We start from the raw sequence: 23,946 nt of genomic DNA on the forward strand, positions 1-23,946 counted from the left end.
TGGCCATGACCTTACCTTCGATGTCACGCATATGAGCAAATGCACCAGGGTTTTAAAGTCAGGCTTCTCCTTCCACTGAAAGCTCTTTGTGAGATTATTGTTGCACCCTGGTACAAGGGTCATATCACAGGCAGTAGATGACGTTCCCTCAACTGTAAATGTCCCCTGCCCCACATATACCCTGGCTGGGTCTAAATGGTAAGTCAAAGAACTAGCCAGTGCTTCATGAGAAGGGGCTATGGCTGCTTCTGTAGGACAAGGCAGATATAATTCATAGGTGGAGACAGATTTGAAAAGACTGGACAGAAAAAGTGCTCTGGTCCCTGCCGTGAACTGTCTTCCGGTGACCTTTCGGCTGTACTCCAAAGCACCAGCAGGGGAGTCCCTTGCTAGGCTATCTCTCCAAGCACTTGCCACTAGGAAGGGGAAAGTAGATTTTCAAAGGAGACCTCCAGAGGCCTTCCTTTTGGGTGTTCCAGAGAAATCCTGGCAGGGTGAACAGCCTTCGCCAGCCAGGACAGGAAGGTATTGACTAAGTCTTCTCTACCATTTTCTTTGGCAGCTAGCTGGCATCGGTTCAATCTGGCCAGAGAGAAACCTTGGATTGAGAAATTTAGCTGAATAGCCTTTAGATCCCAGAAACAGGATTATATAAGCACCCTGGAATGGCCACTTACTCTAGGCCCCATGAGCTCTTTGGTTGTCGAAGAGCCCAGCCCCAATTAGGGGGTCTCAAGTCAATCAGAGAGTCTGAAGAGAAAGGGCTTCATAGCCAGTAGCCATGGCTCTTTTGATAGCAGCACCTGGGACCTAAAAAGCCATGCATGTCCCAAATCTGGTTTCCCAATCTTTGTCATTTCAGAGGCTGCCTAGTTTCTAGATGGCTTTGGAAGCAGTGTTGTTTCTCAGGTCCTTTGCCTGCCTCCCTCGCCTCCTCAGGCTGGGGTCTCTTGTTAGAAATCGTCAGGTGAATTGTTAATTTTGTCTAGCAGGCATCTAACCTCAACTTGCAGGTAATGAGAGTATGCATGCATTTTGTGTGACACTGATAGCTACAACTGTCACACTCAAGGACTGTATAAACCAGCTGGTAAGATTGCTCAGTGGTTAAGAGACCTTTCAGCTGAATCTGATAACCTGAGTCCCATAACCGCAACCTGGGAAAGAGACAATTCCAGCCAGTGGTTCTCTGACCTCCATGTGTGCACTATGGTAAGCAAGCCCACACACAGGTGCCCACATACACAAATGCATACGTAAATGGGGAAAAAAAGAAAAAGCCACATAATCAAGTTACAAAGAAAGCTCATAATGTCTGAAGTGTGCATATGCTTTTGTGTTGGTCCACATTCATAGCGATCCTGGGCCAAGTGTCGTCTCAAGGCTATGGATCGAATATGCTGGAGAGCTCAGCATTTTGACAACTGACACTGTTCTGATTCTATTGCATTTGTTTGGTCAAGACAAGGTATCTCCGAAGGATATAACCTACATGCCTCTACTCTAGTTAGGTCTCAACTCCAGTTATCTTAACAGAGGGACACTAGTTTTCCTTCCCCTTGTCCTCTGTGCCAAGGGAGTCAAGCTCACACATACCACGTACTCGATGATGCGCAGTTCACCACACTTGCTCTCTGCACCCTAGTGGCTGCTGTTTCTTTCTTAGTTCCAACCTTCCCTGCTCACCATCCTCTATCCAGACTCTGGTGGGTCTTGATTGGCCAGTTTTAATTGCTTAGCCTCTCTTCACTCTCCCCGATCCCACCAGACCATGGTGCCTCCTACTCTAAAATTCTGTTTCACTGACTGGAAAACAAACAAACAAACACATTTTATACTTCATTTTTCTCGTGACTAGGAAACCTTCTGTTCTACTATACAGAGTTTGCATTCTGGAATTCATGATGTAAATTCATAGTCACTTACAAGCTATGAAACTTCGGACCAAGATCATCCCCTCTCCTAGCCATGTTTTCTCATCTGTAAGATGCGAATGGCGGTCTTTTGTCCAAGATGTCCTAATAATAAAATGAGCTAGTAATTTTTAAAGAGCTCTGTTAAATTGCTAAAAAGCTTGGATGCTTATGGGTCAGAATTCAGTTGTTGCCTGGCACTGTCCCTTTGTCCTTGATATCCTGTGAAATTAGAGCTGGGGGTAGGGGGTGATTAGGGAGATAACAAACCAATCAGCTTAAAGCCAGTCCATCCACAATCCAAGCTCCGCCTACAGGAGCTAAGTTCCTCCGATAACAAGTTCCCTTAAACAGCAAACTAGCAATTTTAAAACTACATGTTTTCCTAAGAGGCACTTGCAACAAAATGTCATATTTTTTAAACTGCTATGGCACAATATGCAATATTCCGTTAATGATGAGATACTTAAGCATGCTTGTGGGTGACTTTTTCTATGTTGTCGCCTACTGAGCAGTTTGATGACTGTTTAGCAAGTTTGTCTGAAGGCATTTTCTTTCACATTAAATCTTTTCAGCATTAAATACGTGTCAAATCTACGGAATTTCTCACAAGATTTATCCAACTCATCTATTCTGATGATTCTGTCTCCTCACTGGGTTTTGCTCTGCATTGTGTATTCTTGTGCATACCTAATGGGCTTATTAGCCAAATTAGCATGTACCCAATGTTCCTGTCTGTTCTGCAAGATATTGACATTTTGACAACAAGCATGAAAAAAAAAAAAAAAAGACAGATGGGGCAGGTTCGTATCGAACTCCTCGAAGTTTATTTTCCAGATTATCTCATTCATCAAGCAACTCCACTTTGTAAAACATAAAACGATACATACAAAGTCATTACCAAATGTATTTATGGCTGAGGACAACATTTGTCAAGAAAGGCAAACTGGCTAAAAAGTCCCGAAAGTATTCAAAGCAGATAAAACAAAAGACACCCACCAGGGCTACAAAACAGCGTTTAGTACAAATCCCACCTTTGATCAGCGTGTCCTTAAATGAATTGCTTCTGAAAAAAAAAAAAAACAACCTTTAAGTGACACTGCCAGAAAAATGAGGACATTCGAACAGATGCCAAAGGACTTAAAAGGGGCTCAAATTTATGTGAACTGGCCCTTAAGCATAGCGACTCTTTTTGTGAGCTTGTGGCAAATTGGTTTGAGGCCAGTTGACCTAGAACCAATTTGGGATACAAGCACTCACCTCCCTACACGTGCAATCTGTGGGCACAGGGACAAGACTGGCCCTAGGGGGAAAAGAATGCCCCTCCTGAATATGACCTCAAAGAGTAAGGGCAAACTGTCAGCTTTTAACTCTTTATTATAAAGACATATTTACATGGAACAATTTTTACAAACATAGCGAACACACTTATGGGAAGGGGACAGTTTCTCTAACTCAAAGGTCCTTAATATCTCATATAAATTAGTATAAGAATCATACACAACCACTTTAAATAAGACAGCCCACTGGGTCCGTTCACTCCCCTCTTGTGTTTCTATCTCTCCTCTTTCTCAGCCAACATCCCCCTCCTTTTCCCTGTGGGGCTGGCCATGGCAGGCCGATAAGGCAGGAGGTGCAGAAACGACAAAGATGGAGAAGGCCCGGTCCCTGGTAGGGGTACCAGCAGTAGAAGAGGCACCAGCCAGCTCCCACTTCTAGCCTCTAGTGAGGACGCTATGCCTGGCCCTGCTCCCCAGGGTGGGCCTTGAAGCGGCAGCAGAGGCAGCAGCAGCAGCAGCAGCATTAGCAGCAGCAGATAGGAAGGCTTTGGGAAGGGGTGAATAGGCAATCAGGTTATTATGGGGCTTGGGGGTCCTGACTCCCCCTACCCTACACATATGTAAGTGAATGTCAAGCTTCTGTCTTCTCTTTTCTCCCTCCTGAGAGGCCTCTGAGAAGAACATCTGCTCAGGCAGAGAAGATGAGAGTCTCCCTTCAGGGAAGGGCTACAAAAGGCTCCTGGTGAGAGATGAGACCCCTTGGCGGAGTGATAGATCCCACCTACACATCCTCCCATCTCTCCTTCCTTCTTCCACTTCTCCTTCCTTTCTTTGCCTTTCTCCATCCCCCAAGATCAAGGGCACAGTCAGCACAGTACGGGGCTAAATGGTAGTTTCAGTGCCTGAGAACCCCAATTAAAATGGCATGAGCTTGGGAATAGGCCTGGGTGGGGTACATCTCACCACTTATGGACTCTTCTGGGCCACAATGGGAGGGAGAAGCTCCATTCTCACACAGAGCAGTTCACAGCTGGCTTGTCTCTCCCTGCTCTTCCTTCCTAGCCACCGGCTTCACTAAACCCAACACAAGGCACTTCATTTGCTTTGAAAGGACATCATCAAGAGGAAAAAGGGCATCATAAAGTGGGAGTTGAGGGCCCTAGTGCCCGGTGAGGCTCTGCAGTGGCTCTAAGCAGGTTACTTCCCTCTCCAGGGTCTATTTGTGCAAGCTTTTGCAAAAGGAAGCTAAGTGATCTTCAAGGGTCCTTTGGGCTCTGACTTTCTGTGGGTTGTTTGGTTGGTTAGTTGATTGGTTGGGGCTTTTTTTGGCAAAATTACTCCCAGAAGAGTATAGAACCATGTCAGGATCCACACCCTCCCCTTCTGACCTGGGAACTGAACTAGCTGCAATAGGGCAGAGAGAGCGAAGATGACGTTAGGAGACACAGTGACATAGTACTTCAAGGGCTCCTCTCCTTTGTGTCTTCCTTTAACAGGGCCAGAGAGAGCTAAGGAAGAGGTGGTGACAGCTATTTCTCCACATCCCTTACCATTGCCCACCGTTCAGTTTCCCCAGTGCACCCTTCTCTGGACCCCAACACCCAATCCCTCTCAACCAAAGTCTCATTGCACATCTCTGTACTCCCTTCCAGGCAAGAGGTCCAATTGATAAGAAAGTATGGATGTGTAGGAATCCACTGGAGCAGGGAGGATTCTTGTCCAGTGCCCAAGGCAAAAGAAAAGAGGGAGGAGCCAAGAGAAGGCTAAGGCTGAAAGATAGGGACTACCGCATGGAGCAGGTCAAGGAAAAGCTGGGTCTCCAAGGGCAGTCCAAGGAGTGGCCAGGAGGATTGGCCAAAGGGATCCTTGTGAGAGGAATGGAGTCATCCAAATGAGGGGCGAGACCACGCCATTAGAGGAACTTGGTGGGTGAGAAGAGCCGGGACCATCAGCAGCTGTAACAGGTGCAAGATGAGAGCCAAATAGATGTGAGGGTTCCAGAGAAGAGAATTCATCTGTGGAGTAGAGAGACCGGCACCAGGAGGGCACTTGGAGAGCCCTTCAATCCTAAAGGGACAAAACAACCAGACAGAAATCAAAGACATATCCTAGGTCAAAGGAATCCCTTAGGAAAAGAGGAGACAGAAGGCATTCCCACTCCACCCATAATCCCAAGGCACCAAGTTGATCCCCCTTTTTCTAGCTATAGTGAGAGGGGAAGCAGGCTAGGCCTCAGAGGCAGGCATAGGGCCTGCTCTCTGCATCAACCTCTTGGTCTTCTCTGCTTCTCACAGCTCTGGACACCTACCATTCAAGCTCTCGTGTTCCCTACCCAACTGTCCCAAGGCTCTCTACTGCCCTTCCATTTACCCGTAGGAGTGCACACTGGATATCTGTAGCCATACCCTCCATCGGCACACCTCTCTAACCTGCTAGAACTTCCAGAACACTCCAATGGCAACAGTTTGTCCAATCCCACTTAGCTCTTGGGAGGGAGTCAGGAGACTGGTCCCAACACTAAGCCTTTCTCTGAGCCACAGTAACCTCTTCTATAATGGGATGAGTACTTTTACTAGCTCTCAAGAAGCTCTAAGATCCTGGTTTGTCTAGCTGTTGATAGTAGGCTGCCCATCCCCTTTAGAGCTACCAACTGACAAGGGGCTCTAATACCTGCTTTAGAAAGGCATGGGTCCCTTATGGGAGAGACGGGGGCGCTGTCTGCGAAATTTCCTCCTGCCTCCCTGCCAGGCTCCTGGTCCAGTCCTCGAAGTTCTGGGCTTCACCAGGTAGCGCATACTGCCTTCTTCTAGCCCTGTTCCATCTGGAGGCAACATCAGTGGCACTGCAGAGACAGAAAAGTCTGTTAGCCAGGAAGATGGATTAAGAGAGACCGTAGGGGAGGCCACAGTCCAAGGGATAGTACTTCTTCACAAGGTGGTATCTCTCATAATTTTCTTTTCTACCCTGATGAAAAGATTTCCCATTCAAACACTATTCTGGGGCAAGTGGACCATGCATTTTACCATTGAGAACTTTACATTCTTCAGACAGTTGTATCATGTATCACCAAGCACAAACAAGCTTTTCCTTTGGAAATGTCATGATCGGGGGTGCACCCTGAAACATCAAGCCTATACTCAATTAGGGTGCAGGGACAATTCCTTGTGACACATTTTATAGCTGGGGTACTTCAACCATTTTAGATGTACAACCTCACACTGATTCCCCTTCATGGGTCCACACCCAGACATCACAGTTATTGAATAGAATCCTGTGTGCTTCACTTGATCTATCTATCTATCTATCTATCTATCTATCTATCTATCTATCTATCTATCTATCTATCTATCTATTTTTTTCTTGGCTGCAATATTTTAAAGCAAATAACAAATGCATGTCACACCATCCTTACATCTTTTGATAGCCGACCCACTTCTGTGTGCTAGAGACCTCGTCTGCCCCATCTTGAGCGCCTCACCAGCAGGTAGGTATCTTTGAGGCTTTTCCTTGTCCCCAAGGCTTCCTTGAGAGGTGTGGCTGGGACTTATCTAACTCCTCCTGCTTTGTTCTGGGTTCTACTCAGCCTGTGACCGGATTTAGAAGCTAAGAAATGCAGGAGTGAGGGAACTGTGATGTGCTACACCTTCTGTCCAAAAGTTGATATAAACTCTTTCCATTCTAAGGCCACCTGACTTCTGTTATGCTCACTCAGGCTCTTGTCTCCATCTGCCTACATCTGGCTTAGTGAAGAAGTCATGATGCCACTGAGCCCTAACAATGGAATCCAGGTTGTGCAGGATGTTCTTGGGAAAGATGAGGGAGAAGGTACATTTGCCAACTCTCACAGAGCCAGCAGTGCAGCCAGGAAAGCTGAGCTAGTACCCAGAGACACAATTGGACATAAGAAGCAGACAGTGTGCAGAGACTAAATGGTTCTGGGGAAGGGGCAGATGAGTAGGATGCTTATGCAATGCCCACTATGGGAGTGGCCTTCAGAAACACAGAAGTGCCTGAGGCCAGTGATAATGAATACCAGCCTCTGTTCCCTAGACACCATCTGATTTGCCTTCATCTGGATCCATGTTCCTCAAATCTCATTGGTATCCATCAAGGAATTCCCATCACTGGTTCACAGTTTGTATAGCATCCAGTCAATTACTCCTCCTTCCCCCAATCCTCCCTGCTTCCAACACCCCCACGCTCTAGCTCCTTCCTTGACCCCTTAGTCCTTGACCTTCTTCAGCTTGCACACAATTTCCAGAAACTTAGCATCCTCTTGGATGAAAATCGGGCACGCTCTGTCCTTGGGGCTCTCTTTGCACAGACATTAGGGCCACACAAGCACACAACAATACTGCCCCCTGTACGTCTCCACACACATACTCTGTATCCATACAACACCCTTCATTCTTGTCCAAGGAAAACCATTAGGCCTATTAAAACCCAGGGGTTTACAACGGTTGACTTGCCAGACTTCCGCACTCATGGTTAAAGTGTGTTATGTTAGTGTGTCAACTGAACCCATAAGAATTAAGATTTTAAAAATAACAACCATAGTGCTTTGGAAGCAGAGGAATGATGATGGGAAGGGTTAGGAACTGCTTCTATCTGACTTAGAGCTGCTCTCCTGCTACTGTCTGTGAAGGGGCTGGGGGAGCACCATTATACTTCCCTACCAGTTGATCTAGCTGACGTCCTCAGTTTTAAGATCTCATCAACGCTTACCCTGAGCCTTGAGGGTTGCTCTGCGTGATGCTGATGCTAAGTCAGAAGCAGAGACACATTTCAGGTAAGAGGTGGTAAACACTGTGTCCAGCATGTGGCCATGCATAAGGGAAGGACCCTGTGAGCCTTTTTTAAAAAGTGAGACTTTGGTTCTCATGCCCCTGCCTTCAACTACTGGATTTGGAACAATGGTCCAGGCCATTGTATCCTAGAGGTACAGCAAGCATGAATGGATGGTGCCAGGAGGGATTAAGTATCACCCCCCTCCATGTCCTCGCGGTCTGAGACTGTCAGTGTCTATGGGAGTCAGGGAGGACTTGGGGGGGAGGGGCACAAGAGGAAGGGAGATCAAGAGCCAGGATGAGCAGTAGGCTACCAGTGGCTCAGACTCAGGCCAGGAAAATGTCTAGACTCTAGACCTGCAGAGAAGATCTACCCTGAGCTGTTTGAGGTTCAACCAGGCCTGGGAAAGCAGCCACCCCAGAAGCTGTATGGCCTCTTAGATCCCATTGGGCTGGAGCTCATTGTCTTCCTCATCACAGGAAGTCTGTGCGGTCCTCCTGCACGCTGATCCCATCACCCCCTTGTTTCCTACTTTTACTGCTGAGTCTAGTTAGATAAGCTGATACCTGAAACCCTGGCTTTGTCCAGTCTGAAAGAACAAATTAGAGGCCATTGATTCTCATCACTGTTGAGGTCCTGGCTCTACAAAAGGCTTTCCCCTTTAGAAATGGGGGAATACCCCAGTACACTTCAATACGCCATTCCAGCTCATTTTCTGCTTAAAAAGGAAGCAAGAGCTATTTCCCAGAGAATCTCAAGCCAAGGGGTTTGGAGGCCTTGTCCATGAGAGTAAGACAATAGCATTTTCAAGCTGAGAACTGCAGCCAGGGGGAAGAAGCAGATTTGATTTTCATGCAACCTGAACTCCAACCCTGCTGAGACGCAAAAAAAACAGAAGTCTGTGCAACTTTTCAGGAACATGCCAACCTCAGCAGGAATGGTGCACTTGTCTTCTTGTTCAGGGTTTGGCCTGTATAGTGATTGCTTTAAAAGTCTACTCAGAGCTCTGACAGGGATCCCACTGGTGATGATGCTACTCCGTCTATTACTCTGTAGTAATGCACGTGTCTCTGGGATACAAAGCGCTCTTCTTTGCCTCCACGTTCACCCTCTCTAAGACACTATGCTGTCTTCTACTGCCAGCTTTGCTTCTCTGGATCAGGCTCTGGAAAGCCTGGCCTCCACTTGTCTAGCCTTTACTGTAGACAGGCCTGGCTCAGTTTCCAAGGGTGCCTAGAGTTTAAAACTGGGGACGGAGTGATGTCCTCCACAGTGGGAAGGGTACAGTAAGCTGTCCTTACACTGCCTAGTGGAGTAGACGCTGGCAAGAGGGAGTAGAAGGAGAGAAAGTGGTGCTCAGAGACCAAGGGACACTTGACGAGGACCCAGAAACTCTCAGTCCCCGCAGAGCAAAGTGTCTCCCAGGTCAGGAGGCTGTGAGGAGTCTTTGTGGTTGGAGGAAGGGCAAAGAAGGAGGGAGGGTGAGCGGGAAGAGAAGAAGCATGATTTTTGAACCTGGAACTTTGAGGACTCTGGCTATGGAGAGTTCATGCAAGTCTGTGCGAGGGACAAGGCAAGCGATTCTAGGGCTCCTCTTACTAGACAAGGACACAGGAGTAGCATGTGCATGTCTGAACCTCTGGCTGGTGGCCGCCTCCAAGGAAGGGCCGTTCTTGGTTTCAGGAGTGATCAGGAGGTGGGAAAATAGTAGGAGCTTTAGAAGTAGCCAATGCTAGTCTTTAATAAAATTTAAGTGTGATGCTTATACCTACATGATTAGAATATGCAAAACAAAATTAATGTAAAAGGGGAAGACAGAACAAGAAGTTTCAGGGTCTACACCAGAAACACAGTGTATTCTGGCAGCCTGTTTAACTTCCTTGAAATCAGCTCATGACTTTACTAGTAATACCCCTACAGCTGCACCTCAAAGGGTTCACTGAGTCAAAGTGTCCCTTATACCCTCTGGGGAAATATGCAGCTTCAGGTGGTCCAGCCTCCTCTGGGGTACCCTTCCTGTACCCAACCATTTTCTTCTTTAACTCCTTCTTGAACTATTTACCTTAAATTGAAGGATGAAGATGTCTTGTCTTGCCAACCATACTGGCTGTCTAAGGTCCCCGGTGGAGGGGCAGACTGCTGTGGTATCTTTATTCATAGTTTTTGCTCCCTTCCGGCCATTGCCTAGGCTGGCAGGAATTTCTGAAGAGAAAGTCTTTACCGCTCTTCCCAGGAGGAACCTGCCTTGCCTCGGTGCTAGGGTCTTGCAGGAAATCACTGGACTACCTGGAGGCAGGAGGCATCAACCAGGCCAATGTACTTTCCTGAGAAGCCCGACAGTGTACTGAGTTCGGGGCAATGCCAAAGAACAAAAGCGCAGAAAGGAGGTGGCTACACAGAGGCAGGCAGAGTTGGCCAGAACCCCAGAGGCTCCCGGGCAGTGTGCCATCCTCCTGTTCTTGGGTTGGGGGGGGGATGTTCAAACTAAGAAAGTTCCTGGGCCTTTCCTCTAGGAAACTCGCTGTCCTGTTCACTCCCTCTCTCCTCTCTCACCTCCCTGTGACTCCAGCCCTGGCACTGGCAACTGTCCACCTGCTCTTGGCCTTCCCTTTCTGCTGTGCCAGGCAGGCTACTGTAACAGCCAGATCACAGGACTGGGGCAGCTGAAGGTGGGGCTGGCAGCCCCAGGAGGCTCTGACCCACAGAGGACAGGCAGACGGGCGGTTGGGACACTGGGGACAGCAGTAGACAAGGGATTATCTATCGGTGTGGAGAATTTCCAGGTAGGGGCTTAATACAGGTAGAGGTGAAGGGATTCCCCTTCCTAGAGCTGCACGGAGGTTATCAGATCAAGTTCCAGTGTTTCCTGGATTTTGGTACCTGGAGACTGGAGACCGAAGTTATGCCTGAGACAAGAGTGGAGGGTGAAGCCAGAATAAAGAAGAAGCAAGTCTCCGGAGAGATGAACGCCAGGGAGCCAGGTGTCCCACAGTGGATCAGGGAACAAACTCATCCAGGACCTTGGAGTACAGAAGATTAGCCTGGCTCTGTCCAGTCCAGATCTGCCTTAAAGACGCTGCCTCTGCTTACACACAGGCTGAAGGAGCAACAGCTGGGATTCACTAGCCACTGCGGTCGCCACCCCCGCCCCCGCCCCCGCAGCGTGCTCCTGACTATGCAACAAGTGTCACGTCTACATGTTGGCACATCATCTCCAGTAGCTTGAGCCCCTGGACTGGCCAGTGGCCCCTAAACTCTAAGACCCAGAGACCTTCTATATGGAGTCCTGACCCACTCAGCTCAGGTCAGCCACCTCCACAGATTCGCTAGGTGAGCTGGACATACCGCCATCCTCTCCCCCCCCCACACACACACCCTTGGGGTGCAGGGTACAGGGCATAAGGTGTAAGTTTGTGGCCCTGAGCACTTTAAACTACGAGGGGCATGGGGCAGGGGGCTAAGTGGTGATATACAAGGTAATCACGAACCGCCCCTCCCCATGCTGTTCCAGGAAGCAAAGCCTACATGGCAAGTCGCCCTGTGGCCCCAGATGCCCTGTCAATAGGCCTCCCGGTGTGGCTGGCGCGTGGCTGCTCCTGCAAGGCTCGCACCGGGTTTCCCTGGAGGCGGGAAAAGCGCGCGTGGGGCGGAAAGAGAGGACCGCGCAGGCTACACCTCGGGAGAGCCCCGGAGGAAGCCCAAGCGAGCAGGAGGGCACGCACTCACCTCCACATACTGCAGTCAAGGAGAGCCAGAGCAGCAGCAGCGCCTGCACGCAGAGCCTCAGATTCATGCTGCAACTCGGTCCACGGCAGTCCCGAGGAGCCGGCGAGTGGGCGGAGAGGCCGGGCACCCGGACGCAAAGAAAGGCGCGAGCCGGGGCTGGCGCGTGCGGGCACGGAGCTCGCGTGGCTCCCGGACCGCGGGAGGGTGAGCGCCCCAGCCGCACCGCTGGCTGCCGGCCCCACGCCTGCTCGCTGCCTCTGCTCTGGTGCAGCCTCCTCTGCCGCCGCGGGGCAGCGCCGCGAAGCTGGTCTTGGTGGCTCCCGGGTCGGTGGCAAAAACTCTCCAAGTGGCTGACGCTGCTCTGCCCGCGACTCCCAACTACCCGTTGGTCCAGGCTGCTAGAAAGAATGCTTCCCTGCTCACTTCGGGGTCTGCATTTTGTAGCTTGTGGTTTGGCCGCGAGCCCACTTGGTCATGTGGTCATTAGGAGGCGGGGGTGGGGGGGAGGCAGGAAGAGGGAGAGGGAGTGAGCCTCCCGCACCGCCCCCCTCCCGGGAAGCATGCTGCAGCCCTATCCAGGGCGCGCGAGAGAACCCCGAGGTGGCCCCACAACAAAGGCCGAGCGGCTGCTCGGACAACCCACAACTGCTCCCCGGACAATGCCTGCCTGGCTGGGGTCCAGAGGGTTCGTAGAGACCTGGAGGATTTCAAACACATAAACCATTTGGAACAGTGAGGGGCACTCTTAACCCTTTCTCACCTGGGTTTCCTTAACAGCTGTCAGGATACCTGGGCACTTGCAGAAGGACCCTATTTGGGCTGCCCACAACACCCTCCCTCCATTTCCGAATCTGTTTTTTTCTTTCCTTGACACTGCATTCCCAAGCATGGGTTTGCTCAAGACCTCCCCTACTCCGCCTCCTTTCTCCTCTGCATCTTCAACTGAATTAGAATTGGGGGTGATTGCCTAGGTTGTGCATAAAGCTTAGGTAACCACCATTCATTTCTCCTGCTGTCCCCTAGCGAGTACCTTATACCTGGACTGGTGGGCTCGGTGACTAAGCTCTTTATGCATACAGCAAAACCTCAATATCCCACCCAATCTAAAGGCCACCGTTCTGGCCCTGCCCATCCTGAGATGCTGCCCCCTGGTTCCTCTTCACTGTGGGGAGACGTTCTGCAGGTTCTACCATGTTCCCCTTTTTGTTGCTCGGAGCTGACCACAACTTAATTTTGTCTCATTGTAGGGAGGATCCTCCCAGCTCCTTCCAAACTCAGTTGGATTTCTTTTACACTCAACTGGGATTCCCTGTTCTAAGAGGGCCCTGGGGTCATTTGCTTTTCTATTCTAGATGCTTAGCTCCATTCACAGCCTGGGATCTCCCAAAGAAATGCAGCAGACTGGGAACCCTTTAAGACAGGACCCTAAGCATCCCAATCTTCCAGATCTCTCCAAAGTCCCCAATATCATTCTCTGCACATAGGTGGCACTCAACACATATTAAAAGACTAAATCAAAAGGTGTTCCCACCTTGCAGCAAGCCAGGCAGTTTGCTCCCAATGTACACAAAAGGTACATTAGACAGGGTTTCTCTGTACCACAGAAGACGTGAAAAGGTATGCTATATTAGTATGAAATATCTTTGAAATGTTATAACGTTCCAATACATACACATTGTCAGTCTCTCTGCCAAAACTGTCCACAAGAAAGTGACATATATATGTGTGTGTGTGTGTGTGTGTGTGTGTGTGTGTGTGTGTGTGTGTGTGTGTGTGTGTGTGTGTGTATGCAGCTCCAAGCCCAGAACAGAGCCTCAGAGCTAATGGGCTTTAGAATATATGATTCTGAATATATGAGTAACTATCCAAATAAGTCAAGGGAGTCAGATGGGAATAAGACGGGGTTCTTGATGGTGGTCTGCAGTTCAACTGGCCATACTGAATAGAAGAGGAGCCAGGAAGAATCTCTCTTCACCTGAGGGACCCTGAATATGAACAGCCAGCATGGGTAGCACTCTTTTTCCCCTCTCCTACTGGAAAGAACGGTTCAGTGAGAACAAGAAACATTGTCTTCTAGATGTATCTGCTGTAGGCCATCGCTGCCCTTGCCCACACTTACTGGATCTTATGGGAAGGATAATCTCTGCTCCTCCTACTCCATGGTGCTATAGGGACAAATGAGATCATGTGTCTGAAGACACTGTACAAATTGAGAAGAAGCCCTTACGGAGTCATTATTAAGAAACATATAGCTCCAGTTCTTGACCAAGCAAGCCTGTGCACATGTAAATAAGTGCCTCTCAAACCTTAATAGAAAGTTTCATATTTTATTGATAGATGTTAACCACATTCTAAACAAAGTTAAAATTTCAGTCCCTTGGTCATATTGGCCATATTTCAGTTGCTTGAGCTATATATGCATTGCTGGTGGCTGTGTACTAAGTAGCATAGAACATGGCCCATTGACAAGACGTAGTTAGCATCGATGTGAGGCAGGGGACACAGCCTGGTGTATGTATTGTTGGGACCAGAGATGAGAAGGCTGACCTCTGTGAGAGCAGTATGTCATTAGTCCCCCACATCAACACAGTGCTATACAGTTCCACGGTGTCTTATATCATTACCATCAGCTCTTTAGCTGCTCAGTTAACTTATTTACCTCTGTGTACTGTGGATTTGTATGAGCAGTGTGTCTTTTTTTCTTTTTAACCTGAGATTTTAGTTAACAATTTTAAATTCTGCTCCTTAATTCCTTACATACGCAGTGTGGCTCCAGATGCCTTACCTATCCCTTTGAGGCTTCAGAGCATCTTCTTCACGGTACAGGTATGTATCCCTATAAACTCCTGTTGGAACTAAACCCCCAGCTGATAGTATTCAAAGGAGCTTTTTGGAAGGTGACTAATTTATGAAGACTCTATCCTCATGAGTGAGTTGGAGTCCTTATAAAAGAGGTTGAAGAAACAGTCCAATGTTTTTTTCTTTTATTTCCGAGAAAAGGTTTCTCTGTGTAGCCCTGGCTGCCCTGGAACTAATTCTATAGATCAGGCTGACCTTGAGCTCAGAGATATGCCTGCCTCTGCCTCCCAAGTGCTGGGGTTGAAGGCGTGTACCACCATACCCAGATCCCATGTTCTCTTCTTACCCTTCAGCCTTGTGATAGATTGTCAACTTGATGGAATACAGAGTCACCTAAGAGGCAAACCTCTAGGTGTGTCTATAATGCATTTCTAGAGGGATTTATCTGATATTGGAAGACCCACTCTGAATGTGGGTGGCACAATTTCCTGAGTAAGAAGTGTCTTCGACTGAATAAAAGGGAAAAAATGAGTCTGGGGCTTGTCTCACATGCAGGAGATCCTAGATTCAAGTACTGGAGACCCAGTACTTGCTGGTAGTTGGGGGTGGGGAGGAAATGAGTGGACAAAAGCAGAACACACCCATTTTCATCTCTCTGCTTCCTAACTGTAGGTGTAATGCAACCAGCCACCTCCCACTCCTGCTACCATGAATTCTCTACTATGATGGAATATACCTGCTCAAACCATGCATCACAAATGAATATTTTCTCCCTGAAGTTAGCTTTTTCTAAAGGTATTTGGTCACAACAACCCCCAAACTAATACATGTCTCTTCTGCCGTGTGAGAACACAGCAGTGAACGGCTCCCCACCCACATCTCATCCCCATCCCCACCTCATAAGAAGCAACACTCTCAAGGTGCCATATTGGACGTGAAAAGAGTTTGGAAGCTGTCACCAGACATGAAAACCTGTTGGGGCTTTGATCTTGGACTGTCCAGCCTCTTCAATGGTGAGAAATAGATTTGTACTATACATGAACTACCCCGTCCCTGACATTTTGGTACAGTAGAAGGAACAGAGAGTCATAGTTGAGCAGTTCAGTGAGATAATGCACGGAAAGTACTTAGCAAGTCTCCCTCCAGAGTAGGTGCACATTCAATGTAAGTTTTCTCTGCCGCCTAAGCTCCCCCTCCTCCTATCTGGCAGTCTGCCCTCTGGCCTCCAGGAAGTGATCAGGTGGGAAGGCCTTTGCCTTTGCCCTGCTTCCTCAGCATCTATCTTCTTAACAGCCAGCAAAACTGATCATTATCTTAGTGTCCCCAAAGGGTCAATGCTTTGGGAGGCTAATCTGATGAATCCAGGATCTAGGGACTTCAAGTGTGATAGTGACTTGAGGTTAACTTCCAGGTATGAAGTTCCCTCTAACAGAGGGTTAAACTCTACCCTGGCAAGCAAGGAGACTCTTTAGTGAGTTTCATTTTGCACTTTTCTAAATAGAGCTAGCTTGCTTTCCAAAATCAACTCCCAAGTCAAAGTTCCATCCACTGAGTCCTCCTCAGAGTGCGATCATGCTGCAGTTCTCTCTACCTGTCCCCATAGATGATACTAATAGTAATGGTGAGAGCCCAAAATGTATTGTACAAGTACTATGTGTTAAGCGCCATCCTGACTGTTTTAAATGTATTAACTCATTTAATCCTCATAGTGAGGCAGGGTTGATTCTTCATCACTTCCACTTCATGGATGAGTCAAATGGTGTTAACAGAGTTCATTTCTTCAGGTCTGTCTGCCTAACCTCCAAGCTCATACTCTCTTGTTACTGGGCATCACCAACCAAAGAACATACAGGGCCGGAGCTATGCCTCCCTGTATATATGCACTAGATGTGCAGTTTCCTACTCGGGATGTTTTTCTACCTGGGCTGCCTTGTCTGGCCTTAGTGGGAGAGGAAGTACCTAGCCTCCCAGAGACTTGAAGTACCAGGGTGGGGAAATACCCAGGAGGGCCCTCACCTGCTCAGAGGAGAAGGGGAGGAGGGAGGATTGTGGGAAGGGGTGACTGAGAAAGGGTCAGTGATTGGAACATAAAGTGAATAAGTAAAAAATAATTTAAATAAATAAAAATTAGATTTTAAAAATTTAAGGAAAAAAGAAAAAGAAGGAGGAGAAAGAGGAGGAGGAGGAGGAGGAGGAGGAGGAGGAGAAGAAGAAGAAGAAGAAGAAGAAGAAGAAGAAGAAGAAGAAGAAGAAGAAGAGAAGAAGAAGAAGAAGAAGAAGAAGAAGAAGAAGAAGAAGAAGAAGAAGAAGAAGAAGAAGAAGAAGAAGAAGAAGAAGAAGAAGCTAGTGATGCTAGCTTCTTCTTCTTCTTTTTACTTCTTTTACTAACTTTTTACTTCTTGGATCCATAGCATACCATACATTTCTTTATTTGAGCCTCTAACGTCTAAGTCATACTCTCTTAAATTCGGAGATAATGAAGCATAGTGGGAATAGACATAGGGTTACTACAGCAGTGCTGTCACTTACTAAATAAGTAACTTTAGATAAAGCATTAACTTTTTCTGGGCCTTTGCTGCCTTATGTGAAAAACAGGCTACCCTAGCACTGGCTCCCTGGAGTTGGGGAAGGTTTAAACGAATCAGAATCTATACAGTACTTGGAGCAGGGCTTGGTGATTTTCATGGTGAGGTGAGCATTGTACAGTTGTTATATACTCTCATAGATATCTGTGTATATGTCTTACCAATACAAGATTGTAAGCCTGTGTTTTATTCCTGTCTTCTCTCTGGTAGTACTGTTGCCCAAAGCCAATTCTTGGAGATTGTTCATTGAATGAAAGAAAGAATTGTACTAGTCATCATTCTAGGTTTGAGACATACCAAGAATCCTTATTTTGGGGAAAATCATCACAACTTACCCACAGGATTTTAGATGAGTCAACACCAACAGTTAGCAGAAATATTCAAAAGACGTGACCAACCTCAACCCCAATTGAACAATGGTTACTTGTTACTGGAGCAGTACAAATAATGGAATGAGTAAGGAGAAAGGTCATCTGGGTAATGATGGGCTTGCCCAGCAACCAGAGAACTTCCATATTAACAAGAGTTCTAATGCCTCTCATTATGCAGATACAGAAACTGAAGCCAAGGACGGAAAAGAGGCTTGCCCAAAGCTGGTAGCAAACTCACAACTGAGGGACATTAACTCCCATATCTTACCTTTTCTCTATACTTTTCCAGCATTATCTAAAGGGTCACTAGAAGAACCCAAGCTGGCTTGGCAGAGCTGGTACTCACAGTGGCTGTGGTTAGACACAGGATTCACTTCACGGTCCAGTCCTTCTAGAGTCTGTGTTCCACATCCAACCTGTTCCCTAATACGTAGTAAAATTTGCAAGCACAGGTCAGCAACAATTGGCACTGCTTTTGTTTTATTTGATTGTTTTGCTTTGGTATTTTTTAAGTTCCTTAAGAAGAGCTGCTTAACAGAAACCTAGTGGGAGAAGCAAAGAGGTCAACTGTTAGTTGACGCCTTGCTAACTGGATCCATGACCAAAGACCTTCACTTGCTTAAGCACAAAGATAGACGATGACTTTTTGTTATCTCCCGTCCAAATACCTGGGTGGTTTTTGGTTTTGGTTTTGTTTTGTTTGGATTCTACAGATGACAGCTGTGCTCTTTTCCACCAGGATGACAACCACAATGCTTCTCATGCCCTGGCACATGCTTAAGAGTAAGCTTCCCCATGTAAGGTGTAAGAACACAGAATAAAGAAGCAAATGTTAAGTACGGAGAACATGGCTTGAAATGCTGTGAATCAAAATACCCTAATTACCATTCAGACAAACTAACCATATTGCTGAAGTTTGGTAGATTTTTTCCAGTGTTTCTTCTTAAACTAGCTATGATTTTCCCTCTAGTCTTGTGTCCAATACCTTCTTATCCTCAACACCTAACCCTGACCACAGAATAAGATCCTGTCTTTCACATGAACCCCTTTCCCAAGCACACAGAGCCAAATCCTAACCTTTTGTTGTGGTTAAGCTTGATTGGCAACTGAAATGAGAATTACAATTACCATGGAAATGAACTTGTGAATATTGACTAGAAAAAATTGCTAGTAAATGAGAATACCTACCTTAAATTCGGGTGGCTGGGATTAAACATAAAGGAAAAAGGAAGCTGAGTTGGAGAGATGTCTCAACAGTTAAGAGTGCTTGCTAACAGTCATTAGGACTGGAGTTCAGATCTGAAAACCCATGGAAGAAGCCAGGCATCCTATTTCCTCAGCTATAAAGGGGGCAGCGACTGGAGGATCACTGAAGCATGCTGGCTTCCAGCATGGCAGAAAGAACACAAGACCCAGGTTCAGGGAGAAACCCTGCCTCAAATAACTACAGGAGGATGCTCAATGCTCTTTTCTGGCCTCTAAGAATACACATAGACATGTACACCCATACTACACGCACATGTGCGCACATGCACACACGCACAAATACATTTAGATATGTGTGTGTGTATGTGTATGGGCATGCATGCATACCCATGCACACACACACAAATATGTAAATGATTTCTTAATAAATCACTTCGCTACCCTGCTGAGCTACCCCTTCAAACCCGAGCACTATTAACCCTTTCTCTTCACGCTTCTTTTGTCAGACATTTTGTCATAGCAACAAGACAAACAACCAACACAACATCTGTACAGCATCCCACTTTCCAGAACAATGTCATGGCTTCTAGTCACATCCTTGGCATTTACTAGTGTTGTTCCATGCCAATTCCTTTTACAGGTGCCTTTTTGGTCACTTTTAAATTGGCTCCATGTGCCCTGGAAACATTTGATCCACTTCTGCTACATGTTTCTTCCAAATTCCTCACAAACTTTGGTCTCCAGTTGTTTAATATATTGAGGAGGCACCATAGGTTCCCACAGATAAATCTCACTTGACTAACAACCATGTTTCTGAAAAAGCTTGTGTTAGTGGTATTCAGATAACCTGCCATATCTCAGTTGTCTCTGAAGGATTCGTTCTTCACAGTTAAATAAGCACTAAGAAGGATCCAAGAAGAGCCACACCTCTGCCCCCAACCCCATGACCCACAGCCTAAGCCACACAAAGGTGTGTTTCCCCCTCCTGCATCCTGTCTGATTCCTTCTGATCCTGCCTCTCCCAGAGCCACATAGATCCCTGCTCCTCCTGTTTGTCTTTCAGAACAGTTTCATTTCCTCTGTACATCCTCTATGACGTCTCCCAGGACCTCCATCCTTCCTCTCCTCTAGGGTCTATAAATACTCTGGTACCCAGGGATAAGCATGGGAATTCTTTCCTCACCAAGCAAGGCCTACTGAGCTAGGAAAGCCACACCCAGAATAGCAGGTTTATCTTTAAGGTCCCATGTGCCAGCAAATCTCTTTTTCCTCTTGCATTACTGGCTAACATTATCAAGACTTGCATTAGACAGGGTATTATATGATCTTAAATCTAGAAACATGTTGTGTTAAGCGAGGGAAATGACTGTTGAGGACTGGTCTATGTTATGGATAACATCAAAGGCAAAGAGATGATGAGGTCATCTTTTAGCTCCACAGGGGTGCAATCTAGGACTGTCCTGTTTTATGACTGTCCTCAGCATCTAGTCAGCATTTGACACATACTAAGTATTCTGTTGCTTTCTAAATAAATATGTAATGAACAATGAATGGATGAGTCAGAGCACCTGTGTCTTGGTACCTCGATATTTTCAAAAAAGTGAGGAAACAATGCCTATCTTACTAGACTCAGTAAGAAGTCAAATGAAAAATGTGAAATAGCCTGGAGATATAGGTCAGTGGGATAGCATTTCCCTATAAATGGAGGGGAAGGGACTTTGCAAACCATGATTTACTTTTCCAATTCGAGGAGTCATGACACCACCTAATGTTACCAGCCATTCCCATAAGTGACACATGCACTGCTCAGGTCTTAGAGGCTGCAGGAGAAACACATGGAACTGGGAAAAGACACTTGAAGTCTACATCCTTCTGGATCAGAAGGGTTTCTATAGCTCTGTTACCGAAGAAGACAAATTACAAGAACACTCCCTGTGCTTTCAGGCTTAATGCTCATAACTTATCATCCTCTAAATCAAGAAGGAAAGGGCATTCTCAGATGTAAATATTCCCTGGAGCCATCTGTGGTATTTAGGGTTCTCAGTGTCTTTTTTTTTTTAAAAACATCTGATCGGGTCAGGTTAAGGATAGTGTGACAGCTTTCTGGGCTAAGTCTGTCTTTGTGGTGCATCCCATTAAGTGATCCATCAGTCATGGCACTGGCTTAAGGCATTGCCCAGTTGACAAATGACTGTGAAGTGTGCTTCATGGTTTTGCATTCTTCTACTTCCATGCCTTCTTGGCTTTCACTGTGAACAAGCAAAGGGGCATCCCTCCTTCCCCTTGTCCCTGAGGTACATCCATCTATAAAGCATCCCTAGAGGCTCAACATTCCAGGTCTTTGGTTTTCTTACATTTGATTTCCCCAGATCCTATCAAGTCATAATCTCCTTTCCTGCAGGGAAGGGACACTTCCACCTCTTCCACCATATCCTCTTAGCTGCTTGCATTTGGGTCCAGAGACCTTAAAGGGCCATTTCTCATTTCCATCTTGTCGTTCATTGTTTTCTCCCCTGGGATATCTATATATTCACAGCTCCGAGATGTCTCACTGGTCTGGAATGTCCACAGCAAGCTGATCCTCTGAATCATATACTTAAAGAAATTGCAAAGAGCAGCCCTCATTAGGCTGTCATTTCCCCAGTTTCCTCCTTCAACCTGGATGTCTTCCCACTTGCCTGATGCAGTGCTTTTCCTATTCTGTCCCCTGCTCTTTGAAGCTGTCTATGCAACCCCAGGGAGGTGGGCAGAGGCATGTCTGCATAATCCAAGCCAAATTCCTAGCTTTGTCTCACTGCCTTAGATAGCCCAGTAGAAGAGTCCAGGGTAACCCCCTCCAATAGGTACAGAATCAGAGTTTGAAAGGACCAGCCAGTTCATCTGACCAAAGACTTCCTCCTTTTTATATATAGTATTATAGAGATTTTATTGACATAATAATTTATACAATTGACAGTATACAAAGTGAACAATTTACTAATTCTTCACATGCCTATATACATGCATGTGTATGCATGTGTGTATGTGTGTATGTATATGTACATATGTGTGTGCATGTGTGCCTGTATGTGTGTGTGGTGGGTTTTTGCCAAATTGACACAAGCTAAAGGCATCTAGAAAAGGGAGCTTCAGCTGAGGAGTTGCCTCCATCAGACTGGACTATGAGCAAGTCGTTGGGGGCATTTTCTTGACTGATAATCAAGAAATTGATATGGGAGGGCCCAGAGTAGGTGGGCATGTGGTCTGAGGTCATATAAGGAAGCAAACTGAACAAGACATTAGAGAGCAAGCCAGTAAGCAGAATTCTTACATAGTGTCTGCTTCAGTTCCTGTGTGAGGTTCCTACTTTGGGTTCTTGCCCTGACATCCCTCAGTGATAGACTGTGACTGTGTAACTGTAAGATCAAATAACTCTTCTCCCCAAGTTGCTTTTGGTCATGATGCTTATCACAGCAATAGAAAGCAAACTAGAACACCATATAAAAACCATCACTGTCATCGGGTTTCCATCCTTCCCTAAACGTATCTTCTACCTCTTTAAGTTCTTCCTTTAAGCTTCTCTCTTCTCCCATGTCATCAGGAAACTAGTGGTCTGTTTGGTTTTTGTTTTATTTTTTCTTCTTCTGTTACTATAAAGTTTACAGTCTCTGGAATTTTAAAACTGAGACAAAACTATTATTTTCCCCTTTTCTTGATTTCTTTCATGCAATGAAGTTGTTTTAAAATTCATTCATGCTACTGTATATATTAATGCAGAGTAATTTCTTTTCACTTCATATCTTCCACCATATTTTGTTCATCCATATGCCTGTTGGTGAACATTTACTGTTTTTTACTATTTACAAATAAAACTCCTATGGATATTCATGTACTAGTCTCTGGGTGAACAGATTTCGCAAATGAATGTATACTTACATCTTGGAACCTGCCATGACTGTGGTCTTTCCTTCAGGTCACCTTTCCTAGCATTTCAGTGCAAGATGTGAGGTCTGTCTTCAATTGCACGAACCTCTTCAATAATTAGAGAAGCTTTGTCTGAACCTGCCTTGTATTTGCAACTTTACCTGTGCTTAGGCACCTTTCCTCATCAACTGGCATACTTTAGGTATTTTTCTGTCTGGCTTTCTGCTCCCTTTCATCACAAGCCTAACTAAGTGCGAAAAGGAAGAGTTTTCATGCTATAGTGTTAATGTGTGCTGTCTTGAAATTTATCCCACCAAGGAAATCAGTCCATTACTTTTAAGTTTTTTAGGATATGTGGAGAACACAGCTGGATTCTTTGCCAGAATATAGTATAAGTGGTCCCTAGCCCCTTTCCCAATAAATTCCTTGAAACCTTCTGAGACCTCATGAACAGTCTTCACTGTCCACATTTTTATTGGCATTCTTTCTTCTGCACTCCCATCAGAATGGCCCATTAAGTTCTGCTTAGAACATTTTAAGGCTTCATCTACCCTGCAATCACAAATTCTACCACATTTCTCCCACAAACCATCCCAAGGTCTATGACTCACCCAGGTTATTCACAGAAATTACCCTACTTCGGAGGTCCAATTTTATGTTAGTTACTTTTCTTGGTATGACCAAATAGCTGGTGACAGCAACTTGAGGGAAGAAATCTTCATGTTGGTTCCTGGTTCTAAGGGATATAGCTCAACACACTGGGGAAGGCATCAAAGCAGGTGGTTGTATAGCAGTGGGAATGTGGGCTCTGAATTCCTCACATTTGAGACAGGATACAGAGATTAAACAGGAAGGGAGTCAGGCTATATTATACCTCAAGGTTTGACCCCCACCATGACTCACTTCTTCCAAAGCCCTACCTCCTAAAAGGCCCATAAACTCCCAAAACAGTACCACCAATTGGAGAACAAGTGTTCATATGAGTCTATAGAATAAATTGCACATTTACTTCATAATATTTGTTCAACCGTATGTTCAAATATTTTGCACGTTTTATTGGCTAGTTTTTCTTATAACTGGGTTATGTTAATTATACTGAGATATAATTCATATGCATAAAGCTTACTAATTGAAAGTATAAGAATTAGTGGTTTTTAATGTACTTACAAAGTTGTGGAAGCATCATCATAATCTAATATTACAATATTTTCATCATCCTTAATGGAATCATTACCAGTCACTCTTAATTTGCTCTCCCTTCAGCCTCTAGAAACTACCAATTTACTGTCTCTGTAGATTTACCACTTCTGAACACCTTATATGAATAGTCATACAATAAAGATGTAGTTTTGTGCATAGCCTTCTTCACTAATAC

General features: G+C 46.0%; 1 protein-coding gene across 1 annotated transcript; it reads right to left on the reverse strand.

The window, feature by feature from the left end:
* Positions 1-2,717: 2,717 nt before the first annotated feature.
* On the reverse strand, positions 2,718-12,116 carry Apln (apelin). The gene is made up of 3 exons (XM_021188242.2): positions 11,708-12,116; positions 5,864-6,035; positions 2,718-5,260 (listed from the first exon to the last, which is right to left on the reverse strand). The coding sequence occupies exons 1-2, from the start codon at positions 11,772-11,774 to the stop codon at positions 5,869-5,871; spliced, it is 234 nt and encodes a 77-aa protein (XP_021043901.1). The 5' UTR covers positions 11,775-12,116; the 3' UTR covers positions 2,718-5,260; positions 5,864-5,868.
* Between the last annotated feature and the right edge of the window lie 11,830 nt (positions 12,117-23,946).

This window comes from Mus pahari, chromosome X (assembly GCF_900095145.1).
Source record: "Mus pahari chromosome X, PAHARI_EIJ_v1.1, whole genome shotgun sequence".
Lineage (NCBI taxonomy): Eukaryota > Metazoa > Chordata > Mammalia > Rodentia > Muridae > Mus > Mus pahari.

Coding starts and splice junctions, on each gene's coding strand:
- Apln (XM_021188242.2), bottom strand. CDS start 11,774: ATGAATCTGAGGCTCTGCGTGCAGGCGCTGCTGCTGCTCTGGCTCTCC. Junction 6,036..11,707: donor CTTGACTGCAGTATGTGGAG/GTGAGTGCGTGC, acceptor CTGTCTCTGCAG/TGCCACTGATGTTGCCTCCA.